At 57.7% G+C, this 13,604-nt stretch overlaps 1 protein-coding gene across 2 annotated transcripts in view; it reads right to left on the bottom strand.

Moving 5' to 3' along the window:
* Nucleotides 1–13,604, bottom strand: part of DOCK6 (dedicator of cytokinesis 6) — a 43,323-nt gene that overhangs the window by 10,881 nt on the left and 18,838 nt on the right. Inside the window, exons 15-30 of one of the 2 annotated variants that reach the window (XM_054717425.1) lie at nucleotides 12,999–13,116; nucleotides 12,858–12,928; nucleotides 12,511–12,649; nucleotides 12,315–12,416; nucleotides 11,492–11,578; nucleotides 10,866–11,097; nucleotides 10,445–10,606; nucleotides 9,629–9,792; nucleotides 8,619–8,723; nucleotides 6,527–6,619; nucleotides 6,174–6,269; nucleotides 5,475–5,615; nucleotides 2,627–2,740; nucleotides 2,368–2,538; nucleotides 1,782–1,921; nucleotides 1,526–1,695 (exon numbers count right to left, since the gene is read on the bottom strand). In XM_054717425.1, coding sequence (XP_054573400.1) covers nucleotides 1,526–1,695; nucleotides 1,782–1,921; nucleotides 2,368–2,538; nucleotides 2,627–2,740; nucleotides 5,475–5,615; nucleotides 6,174–6,269; nucleotides 6,527–6,619; nucleotides 8,619–8,723; nucleotides 9,629–9,792; nucleotides 10,445–10,606; nucleotides 10,866–11,097; nucleotides 11,492–11,578; nucleotides 12,315–12,416; nucleotides 12,511–12,649; nucleotides 12,858–12,928; nucleotides 12,999–13,116 — 2,105 coding nt within the window. The remainder of the gene's footprint in view (nucleotides 1–1,525; nucleotides 1,696–1,781; nucleotides 1,922–2,367; nucleotides 2,539–2,626; nucleotides 2,741–5,474; nucleotides 5,616–6,173; nucleotides 6,270–6,526; nucleotides 6,620–8,618; nucleotides 8,724–9,628; nucleotides 9,793–10,444; nucleotides 10,607–10,865; nucleotides 11,098–11,491; nucleotides 11,579–12,314; nucleotides 12,417–12,510; nucleotides 12,650–12,857; nucleotides 12,929–12,998; nucleotides 13,117–13,604) is intronic. The other variant, XM_054717426.1, reaches the window with a different exon arrangement.

The raw sequence follows: 13,604 nt of genomic DNA, 5'->3' as shown, positions 1-13,604 counted from the left end.
CTACGATCTTGTAAGAGTACCCACTCCACCTCCCCCTCCCCCCAAGAAAGTCTCACCAGAGAGAGGAGCAGCCAACAAATAGGTCTCACCCTAGGGATTCTTGAAACAAAAGGTCAACTGGGCCCTAACCAGTTTGGCTCAGTGGATAGAGTGCTGGCCTGCAGACTGAAAGGTCTCAGGTTCTATTCCGGTCAAGGGCATGTACCTTGGTTGCGGGCACATCCCCAGTGGGAGGTGTGCAGGAGGCAGCTGATCGATGTTTCTCTCTCATCGATATTTCTGATTCTCTATCCCTCTCCCTTCCTCTCTGTAAAAAAACCAATAAAATTATAAAAACAAACAAAAAACACAAAAGGTCAACTGAACCTAACTACCGCTCCAGCCCAGCTTAGCCAAGCTCAATTTCGCACTGGATTGAGGTGATCAGCCCCTTAACTCATCAGCTAAGAGAGGAAAAGAGGAACCCTCTCTAAGGAAAAATGACATTGCTCCAGTCCTGGTGGTTCTTTTATATACAATGTCCAAAATACAATAAAAAGCTACAAGGTATGTGAAAAGGCAGGGAACCGATTGATCAGAGAGAAGAGACAACAGAAGGAGGCACATCGATGACCAAAAGCAAACGCAGTTCCTAAGATAAAAAGTAGTGGAAAAGATGGACTAAAATGGGTAAAAACATGGAGAATTTCAACAGAGAATTGAAATCTATAATAAAATAAAATAGACATCTTCCTACTGAAAAATATAACACCTGAAATTCAGAACTCAATAGTAGGGGCTAACGGAAGCCTGGACACAGCAGAAGACAGAAGCAGTGAACTCAAAGACAGGTGAACAGACAATTTCCCAAGTGAAGCACAGAGTGAAAAAAAGAATGGAAAACACAACAGAGCATAGCCCGCACGTGTGAGATGATCAAAAGGTCTAATATAAGTGTAATTGAAGTCCCAGAAAGAAGAAAACAAGGCAGATAAAGAAGTTAGAAATAAAGACTAAGAATTTCCTCCGAATGATGGAGGGGATCAATCCACAAATCCCAAGCCTGTGCTTCCCACCACTGTATACATGTCCCTAAGTAGTGCCAATGAATGTGCTATGAGCAAGTCACTGAATGCAGGGCTGCAACTGCCTCTGGCCCCGATGTTCCCCACCTTCCCTCCCCACATCCTCTCGTCTCAGGAGCTAATAAATGTTATAATCGTATCTCCCATTTATTGTGGGCTGACAATAAATGGGAGATACGATTATAACATTTATTATAATCATATAGCATAAAGCTCTGCAAATGTTTACATAACTATAGGAAGTAGTTAGTGTCACCACTGTCCCCATTTTTCAGGTGAGAAACCTGAGGCTCAGAGAGGTTAACGGCTTGCCAGGGCCCTGCACCAGCACTTGAACCCAATCTATGGACCCTAACGCCATGTTTTTACCCCTAACTGTCCTCTCCCACCTTTCCCAACCTGAGCCTTATGTGTCCATCGAGCCCCTGGATTGTGTGACTCCAACTGCCTGGCCCACTGACCAGCAAAATCATGCAGCCGCGGCAGTGTGTCCCGGGCGATCGACAGCAGCGGTAGGTACAGCTCGGCCACCCGGGCCTTCACTGTGGCCTCGGCATAACGGGGGTCAACATCATGGCCACAGAGCAGGCTGTGGACGGCACTGATGACCTTCTTGTGCAGCTGGGAAGCCCTGCGGAGAAGTGAGGTGCTCAGGATAGAGTAGACGTAGTGCCTGGACCTTCCCACCCGCTGGAGCCACACAGGGCCCGTGCTCACCCCTCGGCCTCAGGCTCCAGGGCCAGCGCCAGCTCCGTCAGCAGGAGCCCAGCCAGGAAGTGCTGCTGTCGGAACGGCCCACTCAGCTCAAACATGCTGATCAGCTTGGGGTCTGGGGCTTGGCTGGAGAAGGTGGAGCTCTGCGGAGGGTGACGGGAGGGGGAGGAAGCAAGGATGTCACCAGGGGTCAGGGGTCGGAGGTGAGGGGTTAGGATGAACTCATCTGAAGTTAAGGTTAAGAGGTGAGAGACTGGAATTATCTGGAGGTAACAGCACAGTTCAGGGTCAGAGGTAAGAGAATGAGGTTAACTGTGAGGTGATGGGAATGGGGTCAAAAGTCAGAGGTCTGAGAAACAGCAGATAGAAGGCAGGTCGGTGAGTTAAGATTTAGGGGTGAGAAATTAGAACCTGGTCCCTAGGAAAGTGCTGAGCATGAGGGGTCAGAGGTGAAGGGTCAGAGGTAAGGGGATGGTCCCCCTGGACAGTGGCCCACCCTGAAAAGGACAAAGACTAGGGAGCCCCAGAGGATAGGTTGAAGGTGAGAGGTCATAGGTCAAGGGAGGAGCCAGAAGTGAGGCCGGCCCACCTGCGAGGTGGTGGAGGACACGGAGGGTGAGGGTGAGGCCGGGGGCGACAGGGGGCAGCAGGGGAGGTTGAGGGTCACATAGTGCTCGTGGCTGCACAGGATGCGGGTGAAGTCCATGCGGAGGGTCAGCAGCGCCACTGGGTTGGGGGCCGACTGCAGCCGTGTGGCCACCTGCCGGAGAGGGGGTCAGTGGGCAACATCGACAGTCTCTCTGCCCACCACCCACCAGGCCACCCCAGGGGAGGTGCACCATTCCCACCTGCTTGTAGTGGGCCCGGACCAGGCTGAACACAAAGCCGCGGTCCACCAGGGACAGCAGGTCGCTGAGGAAGAAGGCCAGGCTGATGTTGAGGCGCTCGGCCTGCTCCACGTCCTGGGAACACAGGGCCGGTCAGCCTCGCTCACACACCCAGCACGCTGCATCCCCACCCAGGGCCTGGCTCTCACCAAGGCCACCAGCGACTCCGGGAGCCACATCACTGTCCCAGAGCCGTGGGTCTTCTTAACACCCCCTCGGCCCTCTGGCCATTCCAGGCCTTCCTGGTGGTCTCCGCCCTCGGACCAGCCCCTCCCTCCCCCACACGTACATGTCCACACCCCTCAGGGCACTGCTTAGGACACAATTTTCTTTCCTCTCTCCCCAGATTTAAATAAAACAACATGCTGTTTTATTTAAATCTGGGGACCCCATTTCCATCACCTCACAGAAACTGGCTGCTGAGTCCTCCCTAGGTCCTCCTTCCCATCTCTCAGGGTGTGAGTGCAGAGAGTGGTAAAGACTGGATTTCCCAGCCTTCCTTGCAGCTGAGAATAACCACGTGATCGGATCACATTCTGGCCAATGGGATGAGGGGGAGGTACTGTGGCCGGGTCTTCCTGCCGGCCAGGTGCCTGATGTGGTGGGCACCATGGTGAATCTTGATGGTCAGGCCCACTTATGCTCAGAAATAAACGTGGGGCACATTTAAACCACTTGTGGTTATGTTTGAGCAAATTAACCTCTGCCCTAACGATAAGTCCTCAGCAATCACAGAATGAGCATGGACGGCTTGTACAGCGCCCAGCTTCCTGTGGGGGGAGCCACAATAAACCAGAGGGTCTCAGGTCATTCCATGTGTCGAAGACAACTGAACGGGGTGCCGTGTGGAGGGAAGCCCGGAGGAGGAGGAAGAGGCGTTCCAGGCAGAGGAAAGAACAAGGCCCAGGCCCCGGGGCAGGATGTGCCCAGCAAGTGGGAGGGGCAGCACGGGGATTGCTGTGGCTCCCGGGCCCAGCTGGTGCGTGTTCTTCCCCCGTGCTCTCACCAGCCACTCTGGCCTCACCAGTCAGCCTCGGTGGCTCTTAGTTCCCCGCAACCCAAAGAAACAAAACACAAAGCCTGCTTGCGCTCTGAGTTCACCGTGGGGCAGGGGCTGGGTCTGCCTCGTTCCCTGAGCTCCATGCGTGAGACCACCGTGGCCATCACCGATGCCCCACTCGCAGCTGTGCCGACGGTGCATCTCAGGGGCATTGCTCTGCCCTGCAACCCTTTCCCAGGGTGGTTTCCTCATGATCTGGGTCAGCCCCTGGGAATGTCAGTGCTTAGGGGAGGCTCCAGCGGAACAAGGTCGAGACCTTTGAGACCAGCCCAGAGGTCGCAAGGGATGGATTGCACAAGGGCTGGCTCGGGCCAGACTGGTGTTTCAACAATCTGGAAAGTTCCCATCAAATCCAGAAGTCCCATTTCGCTTTTCAAACGAGACGCTGCGGCCACAGCGACGGAGCACACGCCCTCTGGTCCTTCATCGGCCCCGCTTTCCCAACTGAAGCGGATGATAAGGGTGTGGGCTCTGGACCTGGTGGCTTGGGTTCAATCCTGCCCCTTCTCGGTTGTGTGGTAGCAGGTTGTTAGTCATTCTCTGCCCATTTCTCCATCAGTGAAATGGAGAAAATAATACAAACTTTATGGGGCTGTGGGGAGAATTTAATGATGTGATTCATCTCAAGTGTTAAGATACACAGTAAGTGCTCAATAAATGCTCAATATTACTATCATTAATATTACCCACCTGGCTCCTGAGGGCATGGGAATTAGGGACCCAGGGCCTGGACAAGTGTCAAGGTCTCAGAACACTAATGTCCACGATTGAGCCCTTATTGTACACTGAGTGGCCAGATTATTATGATCTCTGAACGCATAATAATCTGGCCACTCAGTATATATATATATATATATATTAGAGGCCCAGTGCATGAATTTGTGCATGGGTGGGGTCCGGCTAGCCTGGCTAGGGCGGTGGGGGGGAGACATGGGCGGTTGGCCGGCCTGCCTGCTGGTCGAACTCCTGGTCGAGGGGACAATTTGCATATTAGCCTTTTATGATATAGGATATACACTGAGTGGCCAGATTATTATGCGTTCAGAGATCATCATAATCTGGCCACTCAGTGTATACTGACACTGTGGTAAGGGCTCATGGATCCGTCACTTTCTGCCTTCTCCAACTCCCGTTCCTGATTTGCTCACTCTGTTCCAGCCACACCCATCACTTCATTGCTCCTCCAACAGCCCAGGCACTGTCCTACCTCAGGGTTTTCACTTGCTATTCCCCTGGTTGAAATGCTCTTCCCCCAGACGTCAGATTGCTCCCTCACTCCTTCAAGTCTCTCCCTAATAGTCAGCGCCATGAGGGCAAGGATTGGCATCTGTTTCGTTCACTGCTGAGTCTCTCGCGCCCAGCACAGGGATGTGCACACAGTAGCTACTTAAGAAATGACATCGGCCCTAGCTGGTTTGGCTCAGTGGATAGAGCGTCAGCCTGCAGACTGAAGGGTCCCGGGTTCGATTCCAGTCAAGGGCACATGCTCGGGTTGCGGGCTCGATCCCCAGTATGGGGTGTGCAGGAGGCAGCTGATCAATGACTCTCTCTCATCATTGATGTTTCTATCTCTCTCTCTCCCTCTCCTTTCCCCTCTGAAATCAATAAAAATATATATATTTTTAAAAAGAAATGACAGTGAATGAACAGACCCATCCAGCAAACGGGATTGGTGGCCTTGCAGCCAGGAAGCACTGGGCAGGACTGGTGCCCCAAGCCCCTCCCCCACTGAGGCCCCTTCACCTTTACCTTGTGGGCCCGGGTGATGACCTCCAGGCCCACAGAGCCCACCAGAGCCGCGATGTCATCCAGGAAACGCACGGGGAAGCGAAGCTTACGGGGCGTGTCCAGCCGCTGGCTCAGAATCAGGTGCAGGGCCATGCTTTTCACCTGGGGGCCGGGCGGGGGCCGGGTGAGAGCTTGAGGGGCTGTGGGTAGGACTTGAGAAGGCCACAGGCAGAGCCTGAGTGGGTCTGAGGCTGAGCCATGGGAGGGGCTGAAGCAGGACTCCTGGGGTAAAGTCTGGGGAAAGCACAGGGCTTGAGGGGTGGGGTCTGAGGGAGCCCTGAGTGGGACTTTGAAGGCCCACCTGATTGGGGGTGGGGCTTGGAGTCAGGAGGGGTCTCTCAAGGCACCTCTTGAAGAGTCCCACAGGGGTTTCCTTCTCTATCTGGGGGTATCTCTTGGGGTGGGGGTGTCCCCTCATTGGTCAGGGACCTCTGCTGACAGTCCCATCGGAAAGGTGGGGGAGGGCCTTCTCTCTATGGAGGGAGCTTTACGGGGCCTCTTTCCAGGGAACGATCCCTTTGGGTGTCTCTTATCTCTGTCCCTGCATTAGGGGGTCTCGAAGCCCTTTCTCAGGGGTCGCAGGCATAATCTCAGGGGCTTCTCTCCCCAAGGAGAGTTTCCCCGGGGCCTCTTGCTGTCAGGCAGGGAGGAGTGACTCACCATGAGCTGGAAGAAGAACCAGGCGTGCTGCAGGACGGCCTCGCGCACGGCACTGCCGCTCACCACCCACTGCAGCGCCAGCTCCTCGTGAAGCAGCTGCAGGCAGGGGCAGGGGTCACAGAGAGCAGAGGGCCCGCCCCAACCCCCCTGGAGAGCATGAAGCGGGAGGATGAAGCTGGCTAGAGGGCTGGGGGTTAGAGCAGCAGGAGGCCATGCAAGAGAGAGGGGGCAGGAGTCAGATGTGCCCTTTCCCTGGGCTCTCCAGACCCCGCTGGGCTCAGGGGAAGGGAGCTCTGGACCCCTTTGCCGGGCCCAGGCCAAAACTGCGCCACCCACCCCCTGCTTCCCACTACCTTCTGCACAGTGGGTCTCGGCTGGGTGGCTGGTGGGGCCGAGGAGGAGCTCTCGAGGTAGGAAGAGGTTCGGGTAGAGCTGCGGTCGATGGCCTATGATGGATGGAGTGAAGAGGGTGGGATGGCAAGGAGGGGTTAGTGTGGGTAGATGGTATGGTCAGGAAGGGAGCTGGTTGGCATGGACAGAGGAAAGATGTGTCCGTGTGGACAGGCAGTCGGGGGTGTGGATGGAGAAGGAAAGGGTGTGACGGAGATGGGAATAAGGAAGACATAGCAAGGAGGTGAAAAGCAGGGTGAACAGAACAGGTGAGGATGTGGGCCGGAGAGCCGGAAGGCAGGGAGTACAGAGGTGAGCATGGACAGAGCGGGACCCAGCAGAGACATAGGTGAGAGAATGGATGGGAAGGGTGTCGGTGGAGAAGGTACAATCATTGCAGATGGTGAAGAGTGAGTGTGGTCAGAGGAGGTGAGAGTGCGTTTGGACAAGGTGGAGAGTATGAGTGAGTCAGCGAGCTCAGGGGGAGACAGAGAAGGAAGAGGGAGGGCACAGATGTGGAGGAGGGAGAGTACAGACAGGAAAGGTTAAAGAGAGGAAGGAGGAGGAGAAAGAGGAAGAATTCTGGGACAGAGGAGGTAGATGGTGATGAGAAGCAAGGGGAGCAGCTGAGAGCCCCGGGTTCCAGGCCTGGCCCCACTCCAGCCTTCCTTGGGGGCCTCACTGGGCCTCAGTTGTCCCCATCTGTGAAATGGGTATGGGGACTCAAGCTCCACTCTCCCCTCCTCCTTCGTTGGTTAGGAGGTGAGGCTGCTGGCAGGGAGAACAGGTCTAATGATGGAGGCGGCCCAGCCCTGGGACCTGCCCAGGCCCCTGCCTTGGCAGTGGAGGTCCCCCCAGCTCCCACAATCCCAGCCACATACCCTGGCTTCTCAGCAACCATTGCAAAGGCCAGCCTCGGTGCCACCCCCTACCTGGAATGCCCACCCTCTTGCCATCTCATCACATGCTATGTGATCTTCAAGGCCCAGCTGACACCTCAGAGATCGGAGGGCAGCGGGGGGAGTCCTGTTAAAATTGCAGGGGGGGCTGGCAGGACTCATGAACCCAGATTCCTGGAAAGTCTGTCTAAAAGCCCCCCTGCCTGTCCCCTGGACCACCACGCAGTGCAGGGCGCCTGAGTGACAGCACAGAGCTGGAACAGGGCCTAGGGCCGCATGTGCAGGGAAGCCAGCCCCCGTGGCATCCTGGCTCCACCTTACCCTCCAGGTCCCAGCAAAACATGTTCTCTCTCTGGAGAGGAGCCGCAGACCACCCCGAGGGAGGCTGGTGGTCCCTTGTTTGTCTCCTTCAGGCATTGCACACTCACACGCTGGTGCGCTTGTTTGCGTGGTGTCTATCTCCCCAACTAGCTGGCGGCTCAGGGGTGAGGCTGGGCCAAGGAGCTATGTCACTAAACAGCATCCCACCTGCAACGCCCTAACTCTCTCCCGGGCTCCAGACTGCTGTGCTGAGCACTTTCCTTAGAACCTTTATCACATCTGAAAATTCAGAGCCTGGGGTGCAGGGCGAACCCATAGCAGAGCCAGGATTCAAACCCAAGTCTGTCAGAAAGCAAAGCCCCTCTGCATACGAGGTACCTGGGGTAGGGTAGGATAAAGGGAGCTGCCCACAGGGCTCCCCTTTGTCTGAAACAGGACGGCGGAGCCCTAGGTTCAGTTGAGTCCCCGTGGGGCCACTCAGGTTGCTGTGTCAAGGGAACAGTTGAGAGCCTCCTGAACAGAGTGGATTAAAGGGGTAGAAAAAGGCCATGCGGGGCAGTGAGGTTACAGTGGTTGGATGTGCATATCATTTACATGCCATGTACACACCACCCATCCCTTCCTTCTGTCTCTGCCTGAGGCTGTGGTCCATGTGGCAGCAGTTTACGATGACCCTGTGTGCCTACCACACCGACTCCACAGATCCAAACAAAGCAGAAGGGGTCCGCCTCCTCCTCCAGGCAGTCCCCCTAGGTTAGTCAGCCGCAGCCAGGACTTAGGAGGAGCTCATGCTCAGGTGGGGTCACACGCGTGCAGGGGCAGGGAGGGAGGGCACCTGTCTGGGGTCGGCCCCACAATAAGGGGGTGCCCGGCGCAGCACAGCCTTGCTGCCTCCTGGAGCATAGGCAGAATTCACCCAGGAGTGTGAGCGGTCGATACCCTGGAGATACACGGGTAAGTGGTAGAATCCATGGGCAGACGACAAAGTAACCAGCATAAAAAACCAAGTGTGTGCCCTGGCCGGTGTGGCTCCGTTGGGTGGGCATCATCCTGTTCACCGTAAGGTTGCTGGTTCGATTAACCGTCAGGGCACATGACCGGGTTGCGAGCTCGATCCCCAGGGCAGAGTGTGAAGTAGGCAGCTGATTGATGTTTTGCTCTCACATTGATGTTTCTCTCTTTCCCTCTCTCTCCCTCTCCCATCCTCTCTCTCTAAAATCAATTAAAAATCTTTTTAAAAAAACCAAGTGTGAACACTACCCTGGACCATATATATGTGTGCCCATGTAGGCATCCACATGCAACCCTGGAAAACTGGTGTGCATGTATGTGCAGGGGGTGCATGAGCATATGAACCTGTGTTCACACGTGCGTGAGACACACACGTATCTACACCTGTATATACATGCATGGGGCACACACATACATGTGCTCCATGCACGTACACCTATGGGGCAAATATATTTGTGACCTGTATATTTACACACATAGGGCACACACACGTATATGCACCCTACACAGGTATGTGCATCCTATGTGTGTACACATACAGAACAGCACACATATGCATCCGTGTATGTACATGCATGTGGCATACATGTTTTCACCACCAGGCCAAGCCCAGCCACCCATCCTTAGGTCAGCCCCAGAGTATGGAGCCCAGTGTAAACCCAAGTCCTAGCTCCCCACCTGTGGCAGCCACAGAGCCTCTGCGGCCCAGCGTCCAGTCGGTGTCCATGGCCCTGTCTGCTGTTTCCTGTCCTCCACCAGCACTGAAGTCCTTCGCCCACCCACCTGGCAACCACGGCCACTGAGGCCGGAGGCTCCAGGTCCCCCTCGCCCTACCTTGCTGGCCAAGATGCGGGAGACCTCGTCGTCCACCGAGCCAGGGGCCACGGCCAGGTCAGGGTTGCTGCTGCTAATGCTCTTCGAGCGAGCCAGGTAGAGGCTTGCAGGGCGGCCAGGGCCACGGGCCAGCGTGGCAGGCTGCACTGTCACCGGAGGGGCCCCTGAGCGGGGAGGGAATACGGTCAGCCACTGCCTGCCCGCCCTGATGACCTACCCCTTCCCAGCGGGCTGCCTTTGGTGAAGTCATTTTCTCTTTATGAGCCCCGAGGTTCCTCGCCTGTAAAATGGGTGTGATAATGGCTGCCGCCTCATAACAATTTTGGGGGAGACTAAAAAACACTGAGCACAGTGCCTGGCACATAGTAAGCGCCCAGGGGAGGTGGTGGTTCTTATTCGTTATTTGGCAAATGAGAAAAACACCCGACTTTATTGAGTACTCACTGTACCAAGCATTTTGCATGGATTGCTAGGTCATTTCCTATTACCAGCACCCCCAGGAAAGCGGGGCACGTTACTGATGTTTTACAAACGGGGAAATCAGGCTCAGAGAGGGGAAGTCACTTGCCCAGCAGTTCAGAGCTTGTAGGAGGCAGAGCTGATAACCCTGCTCGAGTCCCTGCTTGCTGATTGGCTGAGTCACCTGCCAGCAAGCAGGCAGGTACCAGACCCCCGGGGGTGGAGCAAAACTTGCACGTTGTCCAGACCAGCCAAGGCCTGTGTGGCCTCAGAACCTCTGTACACGCTGTTCCCTTTGTCTAGGATGCTCTCCTCCCGGGTATTTCCTGTCCTGCAGATTCTCCCACCAATACTCACCACCCAGGAGGCTGGGCTCAGTGCCAGGCAGTCGGAAGGCATAGTAGACATAGGCCGCCAGCAGTAGGCAGTGACCACGGGCGTCCTGGGCAGCCTCTAGACTCCCATGGATGAGGCTGACCACATGGGCCATTGCTTCAAAAGCTCCACGACCCAGGTTCACTGCCGGGCAGAGCAGAGGTCAAATTCCAGGGCCCGGGGCCTCCTACCTTCCCGAGAGGGACTTTAGGGTCCAAGAAATCATGTGGCCATCAGAGGGTCACAGAAGACCAGCTCTCAGCTCAGTGGGCTGACGTCACTTTCCAGATGGGAAAACTGAGGCCAGAGAGATAAACGGGCTAGAGGAAGTCACCCAGGACCAGGGAACTGAGGGGCCATTTTCCAGGTGGGGAAACTGAGGTCCGAGGCCGTGCCTGCTCACCGATCTGGCCGCCGATGATTGGGGGCCGCACGACCAGCCGTACGAGCTTGTCCAACACGTGGTGAGAGAAGGCAACGAGAAACTCGGGGCTTGCGAGGCGTAGGGCCGCCAGGCTGGCCCGCAGCTCCTGCTCCACGGTGCTCTCGCTCAGCACGCCGTCCTTGAGCCGGAATGGGAAGGCGCCCTCCTCCAGGACATGCACCAGGGTGAAGAACTTGTCCAGGTATGGGTCCTGGGTGGGGGATCCGGGGTGAGCAGGGAGGGGCCAGGGCCCTGGTCCAGGAAGCCCCAGGGGGTTGAGTTGGGGGCTGAATGGGCAGAGACACTGAGGCCAGGGATCAATGAATTGATAATAAGGACAGGGATGAGACTCCAGAGGAAAGGAGGGAGGAGAGAGGGGGAGGAACCACAGAAATAGCCGGGGACAAATGGGGGGAGGAGAGACCATGCAAAGGGCCAACGCCCCGGCTGGGGTAGCCACTGGCACTGCTCCCCGCCTGAGTCAGCAGCTTCCTGACTGGGAGACAGGTCCAGCTGACTGAAGTCTGTCCATGGCCCAAGGCCAGGCCTCTGCCCGGTCAGTGGGGACTGTTGCCCAACCCCTGGCTTCCCGTCCTAACACCTACCTGGGGGTGCACGGAGGACACAGCCATGAGCTCCACGCTGAACACGCCCTTGTGGCCGTCCACCCAGCGCATGCCCGGCAGCGCCACCTGTGGGAGGGACACACCAGTGGGCACTGACCGGCCCTCCCCCACTGGTCAGGTCACCAGCTCCAGTCATTTCAACTATTGCAACACCATAGCCTGAGCACGGCCCTGCCTGGGGGAGCAGCTGGGCACCCTGCCCTCAGCCCAGCCCAGAGATGGGGGTGGGGGCAGTTAGGGGGGAGCACTATGGGATTCCACTGGAGACCCAAGATGAACATCAATGGGAGAAGGGAATGAATCAGAAAATAGGATCCTGGAAGATGGAGGCCCCAGGGGCACGAATGAACAGCTTGAGGGTATGTGGGAGGGTGACAGAGTATTCACGGAGGGGGTGGGGATGATTGCCCCTGAAGTACTCCTGGGGGGACAGTGACCAGGAAGGTGGGCAGGGCTGCCAGTGGGGGACGAGGAGTGCAGAGGCAGGGGCACTAGGAGGCAGGGATAGGAGGGGACAGGGAGGGCCACAGGGGCCACAGGACACACAGAGGCAAGAGCAGGAGGGAGGGGGCAGCCGGGGCCCTGGCCCTGACAGCGGACAGCAAGGCTCCCAGAGGTGCTGATGGCAAGGAAGGCGGGCGCCAGTGGGGGACCACCAGGAACGTAGGGAGCGCTACCGGGGTTGGTAAGGCACCAGGTGCTGGTGGGAAGGTGGGTCATGCACTCCTGGGGCACCGTGAGGCAGGAGCCCAGGGAGCTCGGGGGAACCGGGCGGTGGGAGGCACGGGGCCAGAGCGCTTACGTCAGGTGTGAGCACGGAGTAGCTGGGCGGGGGCTGGTCCACGGACACGGGGAGGCAGAAGGGGCCCGTCCTCAGGCGGCCGTGCTGCAGCAGTGGGATCCACTAGGAAGAGGCTGGGGGTCAGGGGAGGGCCGGGCAGGGGCCAGGGGGGCTGGGGAGGGGGAGGCAGGCCGGGGGGGGGGGTGGGGCGCCTCACAGTGAAGCCCACGGGAGTCTCCAGGGCCGTGCCAGGCCGGGGCTGGCAGCTGACGTGGTAGAAGGTGAAGAGCAGGTGGTGGTTCTCCGTCACACAGGCCGGAAGATGCAGCTTGAACTCCTCGTAGAACTCGGGGGACCTGGCAGGGCCGGGCTGGCGTTCAGGGGACGGGGACCCCCCCTGGCCTGCCCCACCCCCTCGGTCACGTGTTCCCCCAGCGCTGCAGACCCCACTGTCCCTGCTCTCTGCCTCGGGTTCCCCCACTAGCACTTCTGGAACCTGCCCCTCCCTCCCCTCTTCCTGCTCCCGTCCCCCCACGAGGGCCCCCGGCCCCCCACCCCACCTACTTGTTGTGGTAGACCACCGGCGTGAAGGCCTCCCGGGTGAATTCGCTGCAGCTGGACTTGCCAAAGATGACCTGGGGGAGCAGGGCCATGAGGGGCCGGCCAGGGACACCTCGCCCCCCTCTCCCGGGCCCAGCCACTGACCGGCAGGGCCTGGCTGGGGTCCTCGCCCGCCATGTACTGCACCCGCACGGTGAGGTTGCGCACAGAGCCCTGGCGGCTGCTGAAGTTGAGGCTGTGCGGGTACACATAGAGCAGGTTCCTGTAGGGACGGGGACAGGGTGGGGGGTGTCAAAGGGACAGAGGAGGCTGGGCTACTGGAACAAGCCTGGCCTGGGACCCAGGACAGTGGCCACACGGCCGAGGCACTGAGGGCTGGGTGAGGGGCAACGAGGGGCACAGTTCGGAATGGGACTGGCAGAGCGTTGGAGACAGAAGGGCGGCCTCAGAGCACAGACAGGGAAACTGAGGCAGATGGTGGAAACAGAGGCCTTTGGGGACACTCAGAGGCATGGTGAGGCAAAGGGCAGGGGGCCACATGGGTGCTCAGGGCTGAGTTCCAAGGTGGCCCCGGTGGCCCGTGGTCAGGATAAGCCCTGCCCGGGCTGACCTGCCCCTCACCCGCTCAGGGGCCTGTCCATCCCTTCCCCCAGGAGAGGCCCCTCATTATATCGCGTGTCTCTCAGGTGGGAGAACTGAGCCTGGAACCAGCGTAGGGGCTTGGCTGGGGTCAGAGATCTGCCTCTCTCC

Source organism: Eptesicus fuscus, chromosome 6 (assembly GCF_027574615.1).
Source record: "Eptesicus fuscus isolate TK198812 chromosome 6, DD_ASM_mEF_20220401, whole genome shotgun sequence".
NCBI lineage: Eukaryota > Metazoa > Chordata > Mammalia > Chiroptera > Vespertilionidae > Eptesicus > Eptesicus fuscus.
Note: the sequence above shows the minus strand (reverse complement) of the source record. Positions and strands in the feature narration are given on the sequence as shown.